The 22,796-nt window shown below is 59.6% G+C and overlaps 2 protein-coding genes across 4 annotated transcripts in view; both read left to right on the forward strand.

The window, feature by feature from the left end:
• S100A14 (S100 calcium binding protein A14) overlaps positions 1-5,283 on the forward strand; it is a 5,559-nt gene extending 276 nt beyond the window's left edge. The window contains exons 1-4 of one of the 2 annotated variants that reach the window (XM_030542509.1): positions 1-1,021; positions 1,316-1,521; positions 3,264-3,410; positions 3,866-5,283. The exon at positions 1-1,021 is cut by the window's left edge and continues 276 nt beyond it. In XM_030542509.1, coding sequence (XP_030398369.1) covers positions 1,489-1,521; positions 3,264-3,410; positions 3,866-3,988 — 303 coding nt within the window. In that variant the 5' untranslated portion in view covers positions 1-1,021; positions 1,316-1,488 and the 3' untranslated portion in view covers positions 3,989-5,283. Of the gene's footprint in view, positions 1,022-1,060; positions 1,522-3,263; positions 3,411-3,865 lie in introns of those variants that run through there. The other variant, XM_030542510.1, reaches the window with a different exon arrangement.
• Positions 5,284-11,371: 6,088 nt separating this feature from the next.
• S100A16 (S100 calcium binding protein A16) lies at positions 11,372-22,541 on the forward strand. 2 transcript variants are annotated; one of them, XM_030542547.1, is made up of 3 exons: positions 11,372-11,505; positions 18,417-18,586; positions 21,056-22,541. In XM_030542547.1, the coding sequence occupies exons 1-3, from the start codon at positions 11,499-11,501 to the stop codon at positions 21,218-21,220; spliced, it is 342 nt and encodes a 113-aa protein (XP_030398407.1). In that variant the 5' UTR covers positions 11,372-11,498; the 3' UTR covers positions 21,221-22,541. The 2 variants fall into 2 exon arrangements, with proteins under 2 accessions (XP_030398407.1, XP_030398408.1); XM_030542548.1 differs by lacking the exon at positions 11,372-11,505 and adding an exon at positions 15,243-15,374.
• Positions 22,542-22,796: the final 255 nt, after the last annotated feature.

Consider the following 22,796-nt stretch of genomic DNA (forward strand, 5'->3'; position numbering starts at 1 on the left):
CCATCACGCTGAGAAGAGAGCTCACCCTGGAGGACCCTGCAGCACCACAGGCCAGGAACCAGTTTCCACCCTGCTAATTCTACGATGCCCCGTGCTGAACCCACGGGGCCTCCCTCCACACGCTCCCTATGGCCACCATCTGAGAGGCAGCTGGCTGAGGCATGGCAGCTGGTCACACAGGGACCCCTCACCCTCTGCTAAGATTCAGCTGTCTCTGGGGTGGAGACAGCAGCTGGTTACCAGCCCCTCAGAATGCACCACTCCAGAGCAGTTTAGGACAGGACAGGAAGACTCTTTAGCTCTGGGACAGTGTCCGGGAGTTTTAACTTGGCTGTAGTCACCTACGCTGGTGTTTAGCCAGGCCGCGGGTGCTGACTCCCTGGTCTTGTGGACAGTGGCGGGGCTAGTCAGTGAACACAAGTGGCTCTGAGTGTCAGGTTTCCCCTGGAAGGCATTGCCTCTGAGAGCAGTGTGCCTCCTAGCCCCGGGCTGGGGCCTCAGGGCCAGCACTGACCACCCCTGCTGGCCAGTCCTGGCCTGGCCCCCTCGGTCCCCAGTACACATCCTGAGCCACACCCGCCCAGCTCAGGAAAGCTGACGAAATCCCAGCTCCAGGTGCTCCAGCTAAATGCCAGGAACACGCCTTCTGCCAGCCTATGCTAGCTCACTGCCGGGGCACTGGGCTCGAAGCCGGCCAGGGCCCAGCCCCCAAGCCCTGCCGGGGGGTTCCCCTTTGTGTCTCTGTGGTGGCAGGTGAGCTGCCCCCACAAGCTGGCGCTTCCTGTGTCCCTGATTCTGTCTGTGCTGGGTGGTGACTACGCCTGGGAATGGCAAACCTGGCCGCGGAGTGGGAGGGGCCCCGGCCCCACGCTGGCCCCGTGCCAGGCATGAAATGAGACACCTTGCACCACAGCTATAACTTGCAGGTAACTTGGTGAGGTGTCTCCCACTCACACCTCTCGGCGTATAAAACCCTGGTGGGGGACCAGCCCGCCCCGTCCCAGAAGAGCCTTTGGAGCAGGTAAGTGGCTTCTTCCTTTCCCAGCCCCTTCCCGACTCTGGCTGGGGGATCACACCTGCTGGGTGTCCCCCACCCCCCTACCCCTGCCCCCCCATGCTCCCCTCTGGCTTTGCCCCAACCCGTTGCTAGGGGAGAGGCACGGGACGTGTTTCAGCAGCTCCCTGCGAGGCCGAGTGCTGTTCCTTGCGGTGCACTTCCAACCTGCCCTGCAATCTGAAACTCCAGCTTCGGAGGGAAAATCTGGGGGAGTGCTGAACTAACCAGGGCTTCCCCCCCTTCTTTCTCCCCCACCAGCAAAGCCCCAGCACCTGATGTGAAGCCAGCTCCTGGGAGTTCACCCAACGCCTTGACTCAGCCCGGCTCATAGGAGGAGCCCGTGTCCCCTCCCGCACCGCTCCCAGCAGCATCCCACGGGAAAGCCAAGCAGGAGAGGGAGCTGAGGAACCGGAGCGCCGGAGAGACGCAGCATGGGCCAGTGCCACTGTCACAAGAAGCGCAAGGTCAATGAAAGAGCCATTAGTTCCATAGTGCGCCCTGGGTCACCCCACTTCCCGTGGGGAGAATTCGCGGGATCCCTCTGGCTGCGCAGGGTGCTTTTCTTGAGGATATATCTGAAGGGAACTGGCGCCTCACCTGCACTTGGGACCAGCAGTGCACTGGGAACAGTCCTGCCCTGGCTCAGGGAGATGGGACTTCTGTGGTCTGTCCCATTCCTTGCTCCTGTGCCTTCAGGATGAAAAAAGAACTCTCTAGGGGCCTGATCCAAGTCCATTGAAACCAATGGAGAGCGTCCCACCCCCGCTCCCGACTCCAGTGGTCTTTGGATCAGCAGTTCTGAGGGTTTGGCCTCAAGTATCTTCAGCATTTGTTTCAATCCGAGATGCTGTTTTCTCGCGAGTCCCATGCAGAGTGGGGCTCCAGGGCTGCCCTGGCCAGTTGAAAGCCCAGCAAATCAGGAGGCATTTCCCAGCTCTTGCAAAGCTAAAAGTCACATTGTTCTGGGCTGGTTTAAAAGTTGTTTCAGCAACTGTTAAACTAACCAAAGGACCGAAGGAAACAACCTTGGAAGTCTCCTGCTTTGCTCTGCGTTCCAGTGGGAGGGTCATTCCCAGAGTCCTGGGAGCAGTGCTGAGACCAGGAGTCATGCTGATTTACGCCAGCTGAGGAGCTGCTCCCTCCCCGGATCTGAGCTCCTGCTAGGAGGGATCAGGTCCCTGTAGGAGACCCACTCAAAGCTATTCTGAAGGTCTGTTATTTTTAATAGCTTAGTTGGTAGTTACTGGCTTAGCTGTGCATAAAGGGGAGAACCTCTGTGCTGAAGCAAACTGCTGCAGCTCTTCCCTTGACATGCAGCTTTGGGGAATTCATGAAAGCGGCAGAAGAAATTCTGGATAAACCTTCTGCAAATCTATTCATCTTTAACCGCCCCCCTTCAGCCTCCATGGGGGAAGAGAAGCTAGGCAGCCGCTGTGCCACCTCTGTCTGGTAACCAGAGTTTCTGTCTGTCTGGTAGATACTAGGTGCCCTACTCATAGGTGAAGCTAAAATCCATTTCAGATGGGCACCAACATCCCTATGGGGAGGGGACTGATCTGCTACGTGTACAGCGAGCCAGACGGACCTGGTCTCAGTTCTGGGTGCAACTCTTGGCAGCAGACCAATGGAACCCTGTCTGCTTAGACAGGAGCTAGGATAACGTACCAAGGGCTTTTGATCTCCAGGCTTCAGGGCAAAGCTGACCAGCAGATGGTAGGCAGGAGGGAATTTCCCCTCCTGGCAGAGTCCTGGAGCAGCTAGGTGAAGTGTGGAGCACTAGCCACTGCTGCAGAGGACAGGCTGCACTAGGTGGACTGTGTCTCTCATTTGGGTCTGGCAGGAGGCAGGACCATTCTCAGCTGGTGTCGATTAGCTCCACTGACTGGGGGGCCATGGTTCTGGTGAGACATGGAGGAGGGGGTGTCAGAGAAGATGGATCATTGGTTGTGGTGCGGCAGGGTGGGGAGATGCCAGCCTAGACGGAGCACAGAGCTGTTCCTTGGCAGTTCCCGGGAAGAGGTAGAGCCAGCCCCTGATAGCTCAGCCAGGCTCATGTGGGAGGTGGGCACCCTTTGATCTTCCCCGGGATCTCGGCGAGTGAAGCTGGGACGTTCTCCCTTAGTCTCAAGCTGCTCCTTGCATCACAGCTGGGCCTCCTTGCTCCCTCCCCCGCTAAACGTCTCCTCCTCCCTCCCGTGGGCTCTAGGACAGCCAGGAGCTAACTGACGTGGAGAGGGCGATCGAGATCGTGATCAACAACTTCCAGCGCTACGCGGTGAAGGGGCGGAAGGAGTGCCTGACCCCCAACGAGCTCAGGGAGCTGGTGGTGCAACAGCTGCCTCACCTGTCGCAGGTAAGGGGAGCCCTTGGCACCGCCCCCTGCCCCCCAGCAGGGCTGGGAGATTGTCAGTCCTGAGACAGGCCACTGACCAGGGGTGAAATCCCTGATGTGTGGTGGAGTGGGGGTGAGGCAGCAGGGTGGAGGACATGACCACCCACTAAGCTGGGGTGGTGTTATTGACCCTGACCCCACTGCCCCCCAAGATCCCAACGCAACATTCCCTTCCCACTGCACCCCCCAACTTGAGAAACAGCCTCATCTCACTGCGTCCTCGATACTGCCCCAGTTCCACCAACGCCTCCAGCATGCTGCGCCCCCATCTCATCCTGCAGACCCCCCCCAACAACATCCTCCCTCACTGCACCCCTACTTCCCACCCACCTGCCCATCTGGGTGGGTGGCTCCCTGCTCTCCCCAGCCCAGGGTCTCCGCTGGTTTCTGATGGCCCGCCCCACTCTCCTTCACAGCATGTCTGCTCACTGGATGAGAAGATCGAGTGCCTTGGGGACCCGGATGAGGCCAAGCTGGAGTTTGGCGAGTACTGGGCCATCATCGGGGAGGCAGCCAAAGGCTGCCGGGTGAAGAAGTAATAGGCCTGAGGGGAGACACGGACCATGAGGCCTCCGACCATCTGCACGGAGAGCGAGCGAGCAAGACTGTCGGCCATGATGTGCTGTGAAAATGCAGTGTTAATTCTTCTGGGGCATGTCTCCTCTCTCCTTCCCCCAGCTCTGGAACCTCTTCATTCTGGGCTCTCTCTCTCTCCCTTCCTCCAAGTCTAGAACCTTCTCATTCCTGCTCTAGAACCCCCTCCGCTCACCCGATCTAGAACTTTTTCATTCTCCCTTACTCTGGAACCTATAAATGCTGGGGAGGAGGGGGTGTGGTCCCTCCAGCTCTGGAACCTTAAATTCATGGACATCAATTCCTTTAGTGTAGAAACTGTAAGCCCTAGATTTGAGTCTTGACAGTTTTGGACCCTTAAAATGTACCAATTTCTAGCTCTCTTGCTCTAGAACCTTTGCATTCTGGGGAGGGGGGTTCCGCAGGGGTTTTAGCTACTTTACTCTGGAACTTTTAGATTCTGTGGTTCCATCTGCCCAATCCTGGCACCTTCCCCTCGTCCTGTCCCTGGTTCCAGGATCTCTCCTTGGATCACCGCCCCGAACCCTTGCTGTCAGCGGTTTGGGGTTCAGAGCTGGGCATTGGACCCTCCGTTCCTACAGGTCGCTGTCAATCTCGGGGGCGGGGTGTTTGGGAAGCGGCTGACAGCCCTGGGGCAGCTCACTGCATTGGGCGGAACCTATGGGGAGATGGGGCTGAAAAGAGAGGGGAGGGAGCCAGGAGCTGGGGTTAGGTGTGGGACCAGGGTGGGAGGCAGGGACGGGTGGAGGGAGCTCAGCGTGAGGCTGTTGTGGGTCTGGGATCTTTGGTTGGTCTATGGAGTGTGGGGCTCGGCTTCGGTTCAGTGTGACTCTGGCTCCATGTGAAGGGGGCTACCCCCGCTCTTTAGAGTGACCATGTGGTCCCAGTGCCACATGCAGGATTGGGGGATGGGGGCCCCCTCAGGATGGGAGCCCCTCCCGCAGCACGACCCATCCCCCTCTGCAGTGCGACGAGCATGCAACACCCCCAAGCGCCCCCACACCCCGCCAGCTGGACACTCAGAATTGTAAGAGCCCCAGCACGTGAAGGCTGTGGGGAGGGGGGGCACTGTGCACACCGACGTCCCTTCTCTTTATGGAGCCCCGACACGCTTGACACCAATTCTGACTCCAGACCCCACCGAGGCGCATCCTGGGGGGTTGAACTTTCCACTGGAAGGAAGCAGAGGCCAGTGGTTAGAGCAGGGGCGGCTGGGAGCCAGGACTCCTGGGTTCTAGTCCAGCTCTGGCAGTGCATGCTAGTGGTTAGAGCAGGAGACCTGCGATAAGCCAGGACTTCTGGGTTCTCTTCCTGATTCTGCCATTGGCCTTGCCAGTCCCTTCCCTCCTTCGTGCCTCGGTTTATAACCCACCCCTAAAATAGGGGAGGGGACTTTCAGGCTCCAGACATGGGGCACAAGATTATTGGTATTAAGAGTTCCTCCCTGAGCTGGGACTGGGGAGAAAACACCTCCCCCTCCTGCCACCCCCAGCTGGTCCGGAGGGGGCTCTGCGCTAGGCTGGCAGCCGCTTGTGTCGCTTGCTAAGGTTTTTGTATAAATCAATAAAAGAAACAACTGGAAAAAAAATGGCCAAGGCCCCATTCTCCGGTCTATGTCGGCGTGCAAACCTGCGAGCGAGATGCACAGAGCCCAGCCTGCAGCGGGAACCCCGGTGTGGGGGGAAAAGCCCGGGGAGGGACCCTGCGGGGTAACCCCGGCCGCAGCCAGGGAACAAAACCCAAGCAGCGGGTCAGCTTGCTGGCTCCAGGGGCGGCTCCAGGCCCCAGCACGCCACGTGCGTGCTTGGGGCGGCATGCTGCGGGGGGCGCTCTGCCGGTCGCCGGCAGGGTGGCAGGCAGGCAGCCTTCGGTGGCATACCTGGGGAGGGTCCGCTGGTCCCGCGGCTCCGGTGGACCTCCCGTAGGCGTGCCTGGGGAGGGTCCGCTGGTCCCGCGGCTTCAGTGGACCTCCTGCAGACGTGCCTGCGGAGAGTCCACTGGTCCCGTGGCTTCAGTGGACCTCCTGCAGACATGCCTGCGGAGAGTCCACTGGTCCCGCGGCTTCAGTGGACCTCCTGCAGACGTGCCTGCGGAGAGTCCGCTGGTCCCGCGGCTTCAGTGGACCTCCTGCAGACGTGCCTGCGGAGAGTCTGCTGGTCCTGCGGCTTCAGTGGGACCAGCGGACCCTCCGCAGGCATGCCTAAGGGAGGTCCACCGGAGCTGCGGGACCGGCGACCGGCAGAGCGTCCCCCGTGGCATGCTGCCGTGCTTGGGGCGGCGAAATGTCTAAAGTCGCCTCTGGCTGGCTCCACGGTGGGCCAAACTGGGAGGGGATCCCAGGGCCTGAGCTGGATGTGTGTGTGTGTGTCTGGGCCTGAGATGGGATGGGGTGTGGTCTGGGCCTGAGATGGGGGTGTGCGTGTCTGGGCCTGAGCTGGGATGAGGGGGTCTGGGCCTGAGCTGGGAGGTGGAGAGCCTGGGCCTGAGATGTGATGGGGGGTGTCTGGGGTCTGAGCTGGGTGGGAGGGTCTGGGACTCAAGCTGGGGTGGGGGTGGGGTCCGGGACTTGAGCAGGGGTGTGTGTATCTGGGGCCTGAGCTAGGAACGGGGGGTCTGAGGCCTTTGACGGGAGGGTCTGGGCCTGAGCTGGGGGTGGGTGGGTGGGTCTGGGACTCGAGCTGCGGGGGAGCTTGGGGCCTGAGCTGGGACGGGGGTGGGGGAGGGTCTGGGCCTGAGCTGGGGGGGAACTTGGGGCCTGAATTGGGACCCAGGGGGTAGGGGGGAGGGTCTGGGCCTGAGCTGGGACGGGGAGGTGGGGAGGGTCTGGGCCTGAGCTGGGACAGGGGTCTGGGACTCGAGCTGGGATGGGCGACCCTGGGGCCTAGCTCTCATCTTCCAAACCAAGTCCAGGGGCCCGAGTTCCAAGCTGGGGGTGAGCGAGGTTCAGGCCCCGGGGGCTGCGTTCTGAGGTGGGGCTGGGCGCCGAGTTTCTGGTGAAGCCCAGTCCCGGGTTGCGGCCATTGGAGGGGGGAGCTGTGTAACGCCTGGTGCTTTGCATGTTCTCAGCATGGAGCCCAGCGGAGGGGCCATGTCTCAGGTTCATTCACACCCCGGGTGGAATTCAGGGGGCGCGACCCTCCCCACACGGGGCCCAGAGCCAACGAAGTGCCTGGCATCTGCCATCAGCTCTCTGAGGCAACCGGGGGGTGGGCCTCTGCCACAGCTCCCACCCCCTCACTGGTGTTTGCGGGGAGCAGGAGGAATCCAGGATGGGGCCCCTGGCAGCAAAATGAGGTTGTGGAAGGGCAGTGCCACTCCGACTGCGTCCGGGTGAGGAACATCCCCATCCCCTTGGCTGTCTGGTTCGAGATCCCACCGAGACACCCTCCTTCGCCCTCTGAACCACACCTTGGGCTGAGCTCCCCCTTCCCTTGTGGTCTCATGTAAACCCTTCCATTGCACGACTGACTGATGGGTGTTTTCGCAGATCAGACTTCGGGGGCTGGACACCTGAGGGGGGAGTGGAGTTTGCAGGAAGTGGGGTTGAGTCACTATATTCACATTATTTGCCAATGCCAATACAACAGAAAGTCGCCCCAGTGGAGAGGCAACTCTTTGGGCCCTGCCTGGAGCACTTGGGAGGGCCCAAGGCGGTTGGGGAAAGGTTGGCAGGTCACACCTGTGTCGGGTGCGCCGGCAGCATGTGAATGGGTGTAGTGACCCAGTTCACCTGGAACAGGCTGTGTGTGACTGTTCTCTCCCGGGGGGCACATTTCACAATGTGAAGGAATATTTATTGTTGCTACCATGACAATAAATCAATGGAAATTAAAACGGAAGGGTGTGGGGTATCTTTAATTACATAGCCAAGAAACATGTCTCATAGACAAGGAACCATCACGAACATCTGGTTTGACTTCCTGCATGTTGCAGGCCAGAGAATCTCACCCACCCACTCCTGTAATAGACCCAGAAACTCTGGCTCAGTTACTGAAGTTCTCAGCTCATGACTGAAAGGCTTCATGCTACAGAGAATCCATCATTTACACTAGTGACAAATGGTGTGACGAACTGGGAATGTTCTTAATGTTTTCTCTGAATACGGTGTTGGTGCCTCAGTGTCCCCATGGCAGTTCTTAAGTATCCAGGGGGTGGGAGAAGGGTGCATGGTTCCTGCAGAGCAAAGGGCCAGTGCACCTAAATGCCTGGCACTCTGTCTCCTAGCAACTGATGGCCTGGGCCCCTCCCCTGCAAAGGTGCCAGCTGAAGGTGTCGGAGACAAAGGGATCAGGTGACCTCCTGGCCCGGAAAAGGGGCTTAGGAGAGAGGAGGGGCTGGAGAGGGTTTCAGTTTGAAGCTGGCTGGAAATGGAGAGGGGTTCTCTGACGGGGCTTGGGCTTCCCAACGGGGATTTGGCCTCCCTGGGGGCCCTAGATGGACCTAACTAAAGGGGGTCCTGTTGTCTGTACCTGCAAGACCTGTCTTGGACTGTGTTCCTGTCGTCTAAATAAACCTTCTGTGTTACTGGCTGCCTGAGAGTCCTGGTGAATCGCAGGAAGCCGGGGGTGCAGGGCCTTGTATCCCCCCACTCTCTGTGCCAAATGGTTAGAGAAGGAAGAGAGGGAAGTGGGATCCCGGATGCCTGGGTTCTATTCCCAACTCTGGGAGGGGAGAGTGGCGTAATGGATAGAGCAGGGGACCAGCAGCCAGGGCTCCTGGATTCTATTCCTGGGTCAGCCACTTACTTACAAGTTATTTCTCCGTGAACGGCTCCAGGAACGGTGCCAGCGATTGTCACCTGCCCCAGGAGCGGTCAGTGAGAAACATTTGGAAAGTCTTTGGAGACCCTGGGATGGAAGATGAGGCCCTCATGGGGCAAGCAATACATCCCGGTGAGTCAGCTGTGGTTCTCCGCTCCTGTCGTATCTGGAGACTTCGGTGTGCTGAGTGGTCGTGGCAATGGCTGTCTGCCGTGGGTTCGTGTGCGGCTCTCGTGCCTTTCCATGGCCCCGGCTCCCAGCATGGGGAGAACGTTTGTCATTCTGCACTCACCGTCCTCTGGAGAAACACAGACTCGGTGCTTGTACAGCACCTCACACAACGGGGTGCTGGTCTCTGACGAGGGCCCCATGGATGCTAATAACAATTCCACTTCCCGAGGAGAACCTGCCCTTAGCTTCACCTACAGCCTTGCCAGGAGCTCTCAGGAAGTTGCCCTTAACCTGTTGCGGTCACTGAGGCAACTGATGGCAAGGGCCCGCTCAATTCCTCTTACTCTTTGGACTGCAGTAGCTTTTCCAAGAGGCGACAACTGGGGATTGGGGCCCTGTGGAGGTAGGTGCTATCTGAGCACTAATGGATCCCCTGCCTCTCAGAGCTGGGTACCGAGCATCTGTAGCTCCCCTTGACTTCAGCTGGAGTGTGTGTGTGTGTGGGCCCTCGCAGGCCTGAAAAACCTGTCCCTTAGGGGTCAGCTTGTACTTGGGTGCAGGTTGGGGGTCCCAGGCCCAGATGCATCAGGGCCCAAGGCCTGAGAACATCTGGCCCTTGGTGGCCTGATTAGGGCGCCCCAAGAACCCAGCTCGGCAAACTGCTCCATGCAGGCAGACCCCCGGCGCCTCACTGAATTCACTTCATGTCAGCGGCCACCGAGGAGAATCCAAAGCCGGTTTTGACCCTTCCAGCTGATGCGAGTGGATTGGGTCAGCAGGGAGAAAAGTTCTCTCAGTGGACACCCAGCTGGCTGGGAAGGTTATTGCATATGCAGCTACTCTGAGCACACCCACCCCGGGCTGGCTTTTAAAATAAAGGGCTGGATGCAGTTATGACACTGCCAATGACAGAGGAGTAATGACAGCTCATGATTTAGGGCGTGAACTGCTTGCCTGGAGGGATCAGGACAGGATTTCCGCCCTTCTGGGGTATAGTGCATGAATGGGATGGCACATTCAGAGGACGATGAGCTTTTGTTCCTTTAAAACTTATGTCACACAAAAAAATCTGGCAAGATGTTGCACTAACAAAATCTGTTTTTTCCCCAGGTTAATAGCCTGGTATTTTTACCCAAGTGGCCCAGTTTGTAACCACAAATTTGCATCTCAGTAGAAATTCACCCATCTAACCTCTGTGTCTCATCTCTGGCGTTTCTAAAGCAGACGTGCGAAGGGACACAACTTACTAAACGTGGTTAATTACAGAGGCAAGTCTGTGAGCGTGGATGCCAGCCAAAAGGCACTCAAACGCACCCACAGTCTTTGATTTGTAAATTGCCTAATGGCCAGTGCTGAAAAGGCCTGGACTCATGGTTTGTCTGGCTTAGCTGGTTTGGGGGAGCAGGGCTTCAGCTGGGGCTGGTATGAATTCAGAGGAATTCCACTGTTGCAAACTGAGTTGCTCCAGTTTCACATGAGTGAATTTGATGCATGCTGCCCCTATGCTGGATGGCGTTGCCTCAAGTTTACATTGGTGTAACTGGGGTGAGACTCTGGCCCTAGTTCTGCTGAAGTCAGTGGTGTTACCCTGATTCACCCCTCTGTTACTGGGATTGGAACCTGACCCACCCCCCTTCTGACTGTGAGGGTTCCTTGCTTTCCTCTGGAGCACCAAACACCCATCATGGCCAGGGCCCAGAGTAGAATCATAGAATATCAGGTTGGAAGGGACCTCAGGAGGTATCTAGTCCAACCCCCTACTCAGACCAGGACCAATCCTCAGACAGATTTTGACCCCATTTCCCTAAATGGCCCCCTCAAGGATTGAGCTCACAACGCTGGGTTTAGCAGGCCAATGCTCAAACCACTGAGCTGTCCTTTACCCAGGACAATGGGCAGCCCTAGGGAAATATCTCTTGCTTCCTGCATTGAGGTGAACAGAAATTTATCGTTGACTTAACAGCAGTCGGACCTTGTCTTTTCTTCTGCAGTCACTGATGCCCCATGGGTCTGTTTTCTACAGTGGGAGATGTCTGTCTTGCCACCAGATCAGTGCAACTCCACCCCCACAGCTGCACAGGTTGCATCCGTCCATCTAGGGCCAGGCAACCGCTGATGGGAGAAATGCATCTGCCCCCTGTTCACACACGGAAAGTTATGCTGATGCAACCTCTGTGTTCCGGGCCTCACGTGAGCGATACTGTGCATCACCCGTGGGAAGGAGCTTGCCTTGCTCAGACGCTCAGGCCTGTGTTTTGCAATCGGTTGAATCCCTGAAGCCTTTTCCAAGGCGAGCCCCGAAGCCAGGCAGAAACACCCCAGGAATGTCAGCCTCTGCCAAGTGGGGCTGTGTCTCTTTAAAAGCCAAGACGAGGCCTCGCGATATGTACGCAGAATAGAGCAGGCGTGGGAGGCACATTCTTCAGCCTGCCTGCTCTGCAAATCCGGGAGCAGGCGGAAGGGGAGAGCCAGACCCGCGGTGAGCTCCACTCTTGGCAGACGGCTCCTGCATGAGGAAGGGAGGATGGCAGGTAAGCAGGCCGAGCGAGCCGGGAAAAGGAATGCTCTTGCCCTGTTTCCTGATTAAAGGCCTCGCAGTGAATCATCCTGTCGATAGCAGCAGGACGTGCCAGCGCAGGGTTCGACGGCACATCTGCATGGCCCAGCCTGGCCGCCCCGGGCTAGCGGGACTCGGCCTCAAGCTCCGAGTTGAACCAGCGCTTTGGAGTCTCTGCAGCCAAGGGGAGGGTGGGCTTTGGGGGCCGAGCGCCAGCCTGAGCCACAAGTTCAGAGCACCACATGCACAGCTGGTCTGACAGAGCTAGCCAGGGGGCCGAAAGCCCGATCCCTCAGCCTGGCCTGGCATGCTGCTGCGGGCTGTGGATGGACAGGAGTGGGCCCTGCTCCTGAGCAGTGGGGAAGACGAGATGTCTGAGATGAGGAACGGGGCAGAGAGAGAAGTAAAGAGTAAAGGGGAGAGACAGAAAGTGAGAAGGGGTGTCTGGAAGCTCAGCTCCCATGGTGCTGGGTGTGGGATGGAGAGGGAGAGGGAGAGATGGGTGTGTCTGAGGATAGCTAGACAGGTCGTTGGGAAGATGATAGATCAATAGATCTGGTGACAATGAGATGACAACTGGGTGGGCAGAATCTAAAGCGAGAGCTTCTCCTTATTCACTACTGATCTTTATGATCATGAGCCAGAAACGGGCCTGCCATGGGGGAGCCTGCATGGAAACACACAATAATCCCATGGCTGTAATAGCGTGTGGGAACGGGAAAGTGCTTAGCTCACGGGCCCGGCCAGAGCCCAGGGAGCCAGGGGAATTCATTGTCTTCTCCCCAAGTTACACACCCGACCATGCAGGCGCTAAGTGAAAACCAGGAGGGACTCGGGGGGGCTCTGCGGCTCCTGGCTCCCCGCTGCACACTGGGGTGAGAGGCAGCGAGAGAGGGGGGTGAGGGATAGTGCTAGGGGCCAGGAGCAGGCTGCCATGAGCAATCGAGACCCCCAGGATTACCTGGGTCTCTCTCCCCCGTCACTTCCCTTCCATTGCAGGGGCCTCAGGTCCTCCTATTCTCTGCTTCGCAGCATCAGCGACCCCTCGTCTGTGCTCTCAGCCTCATGCCCCTTTGGTTCTGGGGTCAGTCAGTATGACTGGGAGTGGGGTGGGACGCAGGGAACTCTGGGACCAAATCCAGACTCGTCCCTGACACCGGGGACTTTTGGGGGCTGAGGTCTGTGCAGCGCAGCCCTGGCGTGAGCGGATGCGGCTCTGTACCGGGCTGGGTCCCTCACAGACTGTGAAGGAGAGAGAGCGGGCAGAACAGAGCTGCGGTGCCAGAGAGGCGGGCACAGGAGGGAGAGGGCGAGACAAGGGGTGTTGGGAAACTGGCCGCCTTCCCCTGGGGAACGGCAGGTCCCGGCTTGCTTATCTGATCTGGTTCCCACCAACGCCACCTGCAGAATTCACACAGAAGCATGAATCTCTTCGCGTCCTGTTGGCGTCCATTCACCCTCGCTGCTTGCCCCCGGCCCCCGGCAGCTAACATGGCTCTCCTGCTGCCGGCTGGTGCCCCCACGCCACCCCACAGGGGCGCAGCCATAGGCAGGCTCAGAAACCCGGCTCGGGTCCCCTGCACTGTGCCAAGGGGCCTAGTGTCGTCAGCTCCCCCACCCCACACCCAGGTGACAGCTGGACTTCTCTGCCCAGCTGCAATGCCCACTGGGTAAGACTGGCTAACAGGGGGCCTAATTCAGACTGACAAAGTCCTGCTTCCAGCAAGAGCGCTGGTTACTTGAGGGGTCCCAGAAGGCTTTGGTCAGGCCTGGCGGTTTGGCTGAGGGCCCACCTGCCCAGCTGGATTAATCGGGTTCAGCGCATCAAACCATTGCCAGGAGGAGCCCGGGATGTGGCACTTCTGGCTGCTGAAGGCCCCGTGCGGTGCGGACACGTCCACCAAGCCTTTATGAGTGGGATCCTGGCATGTAGCTTCAGATCCGGAGACAGTGTTGGCCCAAAGTTCATCACGTTCCTCCTGGAAGCGCCTGCCCGGACTGGAAAGCCACCAAGCCAGCTCAGGAGAGCTGGGGGGCAGGGCTTGCCTTGGCTGAGGACAACTGGAGACCTCGAAGGAGTGAGCAGAGCTGGGGAAACAGAGAGCAAGGAGATAGGGACTCGAGAAGGACACGCAGAAGATAAAAGATCAGGGGCCAGATGGACTGCTGGTGTAAATCGGCATATCTCCCTTGACTTCAGCCAGGGTGCTACAGGTCTTTGACTTCCGTGGAAGGATGCTGATTTACACCAGTGCAGGATCTGGCCCCAGGTGTTTGGTGCAAACAGAGAAGAAGAAGAGATCTGAGCCCAAGCAAGGGACAGCTGCCAACAGAGAAAGAAACGCACAGGAGGCGAATAAGAACACGAGAACGACCAGACTGGGTCAGACCAATGGTCCATCCAGCCCAGTGTCCTGTCTGCTGACAGTGGCCAATGCCAGGTGCCCCAGAGGGAATGAGCAGAACTGGGAATCACCAAGTGATCCATCCCCTGTTGATCGTTCTCAGCTTCTGGCAGATGCAGCAGAATGACCAGCACTAACAGACCGTGTCTCTGATGCAGGCTCTGGGGTGGAGCACCTCACTTGGGGAGCAAGTGCAGGGACCCCAGAACAGGCTGTGCTCTAGTGGTCTACATGGGATGCTCTCACTGGGATGTTTTCTAAAGCAGCATCTCCTCTGCTCCTGCAACAACACTCCTGGGTGGGTCGGTGGCAGGGACTGACCCCCAACCTCTCCCCGCAAAGCCCGGGGGAGCTGGGGGATCAAAGCCCGTTAGCTGTGAGCAGCAGCGGGTGGCTCTCCTCTGAGGCTGGAGGGAGTCGTAACACACTCTGCTGGCATGTGATCCTCCAAGCCCTGCCCCAAAGATAGAGCCGACCCTGAGCCCAGACCTTGAGCCTAGACCTGGGCATCTGTCCCCATGACCTGTCCTGTTGGGTGTGGGGCTGATGTCACAGCTTCCTACCCTGCCCCGTCTGTCACCCATCAGGGAGTGGCCAGCTGCTGGTGCACCGTGTCCCCTGCAATACAGGCTTTGCGTCCGCTGCTCCAGCCCCATCCCTTCCTTCCTCACCTGGAGCTCCCCTGGGGGCTCTGAGGGGATGTAATGGACAGTAACAGGCTGGAGCTGGCACATGGGCACCTGGGTAGAGGCGCCCTAGGAACAGAGTGAAGGGAAATGCAGGTGTTTCACCTGGAGACGTGTCCCGGGGTGAGGCCCAGGGCCTAGGGCAGATTCCCTCCCAGAGCAGAGTGCATCGCATGGGGCATTTGGAGCGAGACCATGGCGAAGCGGGGAGGGAGAGGACCACCGTATGCCAGCAGGGAAGAGGCAATGGCCTAGCCACCTTCCTGGGCCCAGTTCATCTGAGCCGGGTCCTGCTCTGGCCGAACCCAGCAAACCCACTGAAGCCAATGGAGTGACAGGGGTGAGGTGAGGGCCGGAGCGGGCCCTGGGACATGGGGGCAGATCCTCAGTGGGCACCAGCCGGCAGATCTCAGCATGAGATGGCCACACGCCCCTTTGCCCGGGCAGTGCGCTGCCTAGCGCTTAGCCGGAGCAGGCCAGCCCCTGGCAGCGGCAGCCTGCGGGCAGGAAAGAGGAAAGGCAAACAATAGGATGCACTTCCCTTGCCGCACATCCTGTGCTGGATGCGGCCGCAGCGCTGCAGCCCTGCCCGTTGGCTTGAGTGTGCAGCACGCGCCCGGGATCCAGAAGCTCCAGAGGAGCGGGCAGAGCGGAGCTCCAGTGGGTGCTCGGCTTTGCCCCCAGAGGGAACCGAGTTGAGGCTGGGGTTTTGCAGGCGAAAGGACTAGCTGAGAGCCGCCTGGCAGCAGCAGGTAACGAACCTCCTGTACTAGACTCTGCGTCCTACCCAAGGCGTTGATCTGCTGGGGACAGAGGCTGCGCTGCCTGGCCGGTGCAACCCCCCGCCCCCCACATAGCAGGACAAACCAGCCCAGCCCAGCTAGGGGCAGGGCGAGTTTCCCCCTGCCTGCATGATCTGCTCTCCTTTGGTGAGCTGGTGTCTAGAGAGGATCTGGGTCTCCGGTGGCTTTGCCCCTCGCCTGGCACACGCGGGGGTAGCGCCGCTGGCTGCAATGGGGCTGCGTCAGGGCTGCAATTCCCCAGGCGGGTCCCTCTTCCCCCATGCAATCAGGTTGCCTCATCCTCTGCCCTGCCTCGTGCCATGTCACTGGGCTGGGGGTTCCAGCCAGGAGGGTTTTGACATGAGGAATCGCCAGTGGGATGCCACCCAGGGAGGTGTGGCAAGACAAGGGCCGGTGGGTAATTACAGTCCATTGCATCGTCGCCTCCTCCTTCTTCTCTGCCATCTCTGATCCGCTGGGAACCAGCCTCATTCCTTTCAGATGAGAAGTGGGCAGCAGGTTACGCCAGTCGAGTAATTATTGTTATCGTCTGCAGCTGGGAGGAGGCAGGACCCTGGGGGAAAGAAGGTGGGAGTGGCAGGAGAGGGGAGGAGCCAGACAGCTGCCGGGGTTGGGAGCTGTACGTTCACTCAGCGTGTTGTTTCCATCGCAGCCTGAGGAGGCGCTGTGGCACAGAGGAGTTCGTAGATCCATTCACAAGGGAGCATTTGATTATCCCAGGTGACCTGCACGACCCCAGCCATAGAACCCCAGTCGCGGATCCCGGCATCAAATGCTAAACCCCAAAGGGATGGTTAATAAAATCCAGCCTGAGCTCCTGCGTAACCCAGGCTGGAGAATTCCCCTGTCCTGCCAACCAGAAACAGCCAAAAACCATGAGATGGGCTTAAAAATTACGAGATTAAAATCCTCTCCTGCAACATCTGGGTTTTTTCCCTTCACTTTCCAGGATGGGAGCCTTTAGGGTGCCACCGGGGCACATTGTCCCACTCTCCTGTACAACCCCGAGAGCCGAAAACAGCTGGAATTGGCACTGATTATAGACTCCTGGCAATGCAGGGTTGGCCGGGCCCCCACGAGGCCTCTTGACCAGCTCCCACCCTGAGGCAGGACCAAGGAAACCTGAACCAGCCCTGGCAGAGGTTTCTCCAGCCTGATCTTAAAAACCTACAGAGACGGGGGTTCCACCACCTCCCTAGATTACATGTTCCTGACCCTGCGAGTCAGACGCTTTCTGTCCTTCATCTCCCTTGCTGCAGATGCAGCCGATTTGTTCTTGTCCTGCCTTCAGGGGACTCGGAGAGCCACTGATTGCCATCCTGTCTGTAACGGCCCATAACAGTTGTGCAGGCTGCTCTCAGGTTCCCCGCCGCCCTCCCCGTCTGCTTTCCTCAAGACTAAAAGTGCCCAGGTTGTCTAACCTTTCCCCATGGATCAGATTTTCTCAACCTCGGCTCATTTCTGCTGCTCTCCTCTGGACTCTCTCCAGTTTCTCCCCATTTTTCCTAAGGCTTGATGCCCCAAACTGGGTGCGGTGCCCAGCTCAGGCCTCCCCAGTGCCAAATAGAGCGGGACTATGACCTCCCGTGTCCTGCATATGACACGCCTGCTAACACATCATCTCCTGACTCCAGGAGCTGGGACTTGAAAGAAAACATCAAATATTGGGTGACTTGTGATAAACTCGCAAGTGTTGGCAGCAGCGATTTCACCGTGGGACGCTGGCTCATTCCCCAGCGGCTCGCTTGTGGCCCTGTTGTTGGTCCAGCCTTGTTGCCAAGTTCCCAGGCTGGATCCGCCCCCAACTCCGTTTCTCCCTGGCTATATCTTTGTGCTCGGCACCATGGAAATGATCCTCCAGGCCTAACGCCCGGACGTGCCCCATCTTGTCCTTTTGCCCTTTGGTTGAGCCCCAGGCACAGCGCTGCTCCAGGGCCAAGAGATCAACCAGATGGCTCCCCACTTGCTCCCAGCTCGGGCTGGGATCTCTCCCCTTAAGGAGAACCAGACTCACTGGGAAAGGGGACAAGGCCCCTCTGCTCTTGCTGCCCCCTGGTTCGGGGCGTGGCTCACACGCCAGCCCCAGCCACGGGGCTGGACGGAGATGGGGCAAGGGGACGGGACGGGGAGGAAAGGAACCCCTCTTGTTGCTCCCATTTGCACCATCCAGGGCTGCATCTGTCGGTGGCGCAGGGGGAGACAAAGGCAGTGACCCGAGAGAGGCTCTGCTCCCAGGCCGAGCTGCCGTCCTGACACCGGCAATGCTGGGTTTACCAGGGTCTTCACTGGGAGCAGCAGCGGAGGGGGACTGCACTTTCTTCGACTGCTTGGACCTGGCTTCTCTGCTTCCCCCTCCCTGCCCCATTCTCCCCCTCAGACCTCCACCTGGCTTGGTGCCTTCCACCCCCTGTTCCCTCCGAGCGTCTCCCACGTCCCCCAATCTCTCCCCACCAGTGCCTGCAGCAGCCCCCCCCACTAACGTCTGTACAGTCCATCCCTGCACCCCCTTCCGAAATCCCCGAGTCCATATTCCACCTGTAATGACCGGGTCACACACTGGATTTACTCTGCTTTAAGGGGGCCAGTTCCTACTGCCAGGCGTGCTTGGCACAGCTCCCCTGCTGCACAGCTTCTGGGCACACATCCAGGGCACACATCCTGTATACAGCCCACACTATAGCGAGCCCTGCAGCACTGAGACCCTACGGGCCGTATACAGGGGATATTGACCAGGGATAGGCCAGGGTGAACTGAGATCAGAGTTGGCCCAGAGCAGGTGAACTCTCACAGGGCCCCCTGGAAATCAGAGCCCTGCGTTCATTGCTGCATAGAAATGGGGTCACTGGCAGAGTCTGCGGCACCCAGCCTTTCCCAGCAGGTGACCGGTGCCCACCAGGCAGTATGGGCTGGTGCTAACACCTGGCTGCACCGGTGCTGGGACAACGAGCCCCCCACTGCCCTGCTCAGGCATCGGCTCTGTTACCGTTGCAGGGACTAAGGGGACAGAGATGTCGGGTGAGTCGTCGGAGCTGGAATGGGCCCTCCACGTGCTGGTGAAGAACTATGACAAATACGCCAGCGGGTGCTGTAAGAGACCCCGACGCATCAGCAAGAAGGATTTCCGGAAGATGCTGAGCCGGGAGCTCAACCACATGCTGACGGTGAGACCGGGGGGTGCTAATGGGGAGCGTGAGCCCACGGGCAGCGCCCAGCCATGCCACGGGGAACCCTGGTGTGTGAGTGTGAGCCCATGGGCAGCACCCAGCCATGCCACGGGGAACCCTGGTGTGTGAGTGTGAGCCCATGGGCAGCACCCAGCCATGCCACGGGGAACCCTGGTGTGTGAGTGTGAGCCCACGGGCAGCGCCCAGCCATGCCACGGGGAACACTAGTGTGTGAGTGTGAGCCCACGGGCAGCGCCCAGCCATGCCACGGGGAACTCTGGTGTGTGAGTGTGAGCCCACGGGCAGCGCCCAGCCATGCCACGGGGAACCCTAGTGTGTGAGTGTGAGCCCACGGGCAGAGCCCAGCCATGCCACGGGGAACCCTAGTGTGTGAGTGTGAGCCCACGGGCAGCGCCCAGCCATGCCACGGGGAACCCTGGTGTGTGAGTGTGAGCCCACGGGCAGAGCCCAGCCATGCCACGGGGAACCCTGGTGTGTGAGTGTGAGCCCACGGGCAGCGCCCAGCCATGCCACGGGGAACCCTAGTGTGTGAGTGTGAGCCCACGGGCAGCGCCCAGCCATGCCACGGGGAACCCTGGTGTGTGAATGTGAGCCCATGGGCAGCGCCCAGCCATGCCACGGGGAACCCTGGTGTGTGAGTGTGAGCCCACGGGCAGCACCCAGCCATGCCACGGGGAACTCTGGTGTGTGAGTGTGAGCCCACAGGCAGCACCCAGCCATGCCACGGGGAACCCTAGTGTGTGAGTGTGAGCCCACGGGCAGAGCCCAGCCATGCCACGGGGCACCCTAGTGTGTGAGTGTGAGCCCACGGGCAGCGCCCAGCCATGCCACGGGGAACCCTGGTGTGTGAGTGTGAGCCCACGGGCAGAGCCCAGCCATGCCACGGGGAACCCTGGTGTGTGAGTGTGAGCCCACGGGCAGCGCCCAGCCATGCCACGGGGAACCCTAGTGTGTGAGTGTGAGCCCACGGGCAGCGCCCAGCCATGCCACGGGGAACCCTGGTGTGTGAATGTGAGCCCATGGGCAGCGCCCAGCCATGCCACGGGGAACCCTGGTGTGTGAGTGTGAGCCCACGGGCAGCGCCCAGCCATGCCACGGGGAACCCTAGTGTGTGAGTGTGAGCCCACGGGCAGCGCCCAGCCATGCCACGGGGAACCCTAGTGTGTGAGTGTGAGCCCACGGGCAGCGCCCAGCCATGCCACGGGGAACCCTGGTGTGTGAGTGTGAGCCCACGGGCAGAGCCCAGCCATGCCACGGGGAACCCTGGTGTGTGAGTGTGAGCCCACGGGCAGCGCCCAGCCATGCCACGGGGAACCCTAGTGTGTGAGTGTGAGCCCACGGGCAGAGCCCAGCCATGCCACGGGGAACCCTAGTGTGTGAGTGTGAGCCCACGGGCAGAGCCCAGCCATGCCACGGGGAACCCTAGTGTGTGAGTGTGAGCCCACGGGCAGAGCCCAGCCATGCCACGGGGAACCCTAGTGTGTGAGTGTGAGCCCACGGGCAGCGCCCAGCCATGCCACGGGGAACCCTGGTGTGTGAGTGTGACCCCACGGGCAGCGCCCAGCCATGCCACGGGGAACCCTAGTGTGTGAGTGTGAGCCCACGGGCAGCACAAGGCCCTCATAGACTCATAGACTCTAGGACTGGCAGGGACCTCGAGAGGTCATCGAGTCCAGTCCCCTGCCCTCATGGCAGGACCAAATACTGTCTACACCATCCCTGATAGACATTTATCTAACCTACTCTTAAATATCTCCAGCGATGGAGATTCCACAACTTCCCTAGGCAATTTATTCCAGTGTTTAACCACCCTGACAGTTAAGAACTTTTTCCTAATGTCCAACCTAAATCTCCCTTGCTGCAGTTTAAGTCCATTGCTTCTTGTTCTACCATTGGAGGCTAAGGTGAACAAGTTTTCTCCCTCCTCCTGATGACATCCTTTTAGATACCTGAAAACTGCTATCAGGTCCCCTCTCAGTCTTCTCTTTTCCAAACTAAACAAACCCAATTCCTTCAGCCTTCCTTCATAGGTCATGTTCTCAAGACCTTTAATCATTCTCGTTGCTCTTCTCTGGACCCTCTCCAATTTCTCACTGTCACGGGGAACCCTAGTGTGTGAGTGTGAGCCCACGGGCAGCACGAGGCCCTGTTACGGGGAACCCTAGTGTGTGAGTGTGAGCCCACGGGCAGCGCCCAGCAATGCCACGGGGAACCCTAGTGTGTGAGTGTGAACTCAACACTACCTCACACTGTCCCCAGCCAGCCTCCTTGCTGGCAGCCTGAGGCGGGACCTTGGTGTCCGAGCTCCAGTGCTGAGCTCCCTGCCCCATGGCGGGCGTGGGGGTGCCCCGGCAGCGGCTGACTGAGACGCCAGGCCAGCAAGTGCCGCCGCCCAGGCTCCCCAGCCCCTCCTGGCATTTGAACAGCTCCGCGCTCTCTTCCCAGGACACCGGAAACAAGCGTGCAGCTGACAAGCTCATCTGTGACCTGGACGAGAACAAGGACGGGCTGATCAGCTTCGACGAGTACTGGACCCTGATCGGCGGCATCGCCAGCCCCATCGCCTGCCTCATCCGCCAGCAGGAACATGGCACCAAGTTCACCAAGTAGCGCGGCCCCAGGGTGCCGGCAGCCCCCCAAACCCTCCCTGGCCCCCGGCTCAGAGCTTTCCCTTTGCTGCTTCTCCCTGGGCCATGTGTGATCCCTTGCCCCCCACGGCGCCCCTGAGGCTGGCTCCTCCCAGGGAGAGCAGATCTCCTTCCAGCTGGGGCTCAGCCCCCCTCCATCAGTCACCTCCCCACCCCCAGCCAGTGCTCATTCACTCCTCCCGCCCACTGCTGGGCCGGCCCACAGGGCAGCAGAGATACCATCCTCCTGGCCTTGTTAGCAAGCCGCCTGCCTCGTCACATGGCAGATCCGTGGCTTCCTGGACCCTCATCCCTGACTGGGGCCCATGCTGCTGGCAGTCACAGAGCCATAGCTGATGGAGGAGAATCGCCTGTGGCTCTGCAGCACTGGGCTTATGTGACACATGCTGTAGTGGGTCTGATGTGCCAAGAAAGCAGGTCCGCATTGTCCCAACAAGAAGGGGGGTTGCAGGGACACATGCAGGCACACGCAGACACACACATGCACACGCCAATCAGTTACAGCCTGGTTGCTGCTTTTCCCGGGCTCCCCCTGTAGCTCGCTGATTCCATATTGACCTTGCAGCCCTGGCACCAAATGCCCCGGGGGTAGCTCTGGGGCTGGGCTAACCCCTCGGGGGGGAAGGCCCCACCGCCTGTGCAGGGTTCGCAGTGCAGGTGTACCGGGGTCCTGCAGGGCTGCGACGAGGCCCCTTTATTCTCTCGCTCTTAGGAGGCTGTGCTGGTTTGAACCCTGAGCGCTGAGCCTTGCCTGGCCCCATGCTGGAGAGACCTGTGCTGGCAGGGAGGGGTGAAATCCCCCCCTGCGCTCCTCCCAGGCCCCGAGTGGGACAAGCCAGGTTCCCAGCCGTGCCTGTCTCCTGCCGTGTCATGTCCTCACTCTGTGCGTAGAAGCCCGTGGGCCTGGCTGAGGGTCTAGGTCCAGGCCGGGCGAGGGAGGGATGCAGCCCCTTGGTGATTCTCCTTCTTAGACCCATTGTGCCAACTCTGCCCTCAGTGCCTTCCCTGCAGCGCCCCCGGGCCGCCCCCCAGGTGGGGTTCCAGGGCATTGACCTCCATCTACGACTTGAATGGGTCCCATTCCCAGACCCGTCTGGCTCGGGATTCCAGCGCCTGTGCTGGTTAGAAATCAACCCGTCCGAGCTGGTAAGAATCCTGTCCTTCCCCTTTGCTGAGCATCGCGACAGTTCTGTGGGGCCCATGGGGCTCGCCTGATCTTCCCTAATGCCCCCGGGGGCTGGTGCACGAGCCAGACTGTGAAATTAATAACAATAAAGTTTGCAGTGGGATCGGTGTCTGCGTCCTTCGTGCCAGGGCTCTGCCTTCCCCCGGGCGGGCGAGGAGCTCACAGTGCCATGCCAGGGTGTTAGCTGAGCCCACAAGGTTGGAGAACGTCACCATCAGCCCGGGGCCACCATGTCCCTGACCAGCTGTGCTGGAGAACCCCTCAGCTGGAAGCAGGGCGAGACCCCACCCTGCCCTGCTGCCAAAGGGGCTCTGCGGCCTGGCTCTCACCCCACGGAGACCAGGCAGTTGCC

This window comes from Gopherus evgoodei, chromosome 24, assembly GCF_007399415.2.
Source record: "Gopherus evgoodei ecotype Sinaloan lineage chromosome 24, rGopEvg1_v1.p, whole genome shotgun sequence".
Classification (NCBI taxonomy): domain Eukaryota; kingdom Metazoa; phylum Chordata; order Testudines; family Testudinidae; genus Gopherus; species Gopherus evgoodei.

Bases quoted from the DNA above. Each gene is read 5' to 3' on its own strand.
- S100A16 (XM_030542547.1), top strand. The intron at 18,587-21,055 runs GTGAGACCGGGG...CTCTCTTCCCAG, and splicing joins AGCTCAACCACATGCTGACG to GACACCGGAAACAAGCGTGC.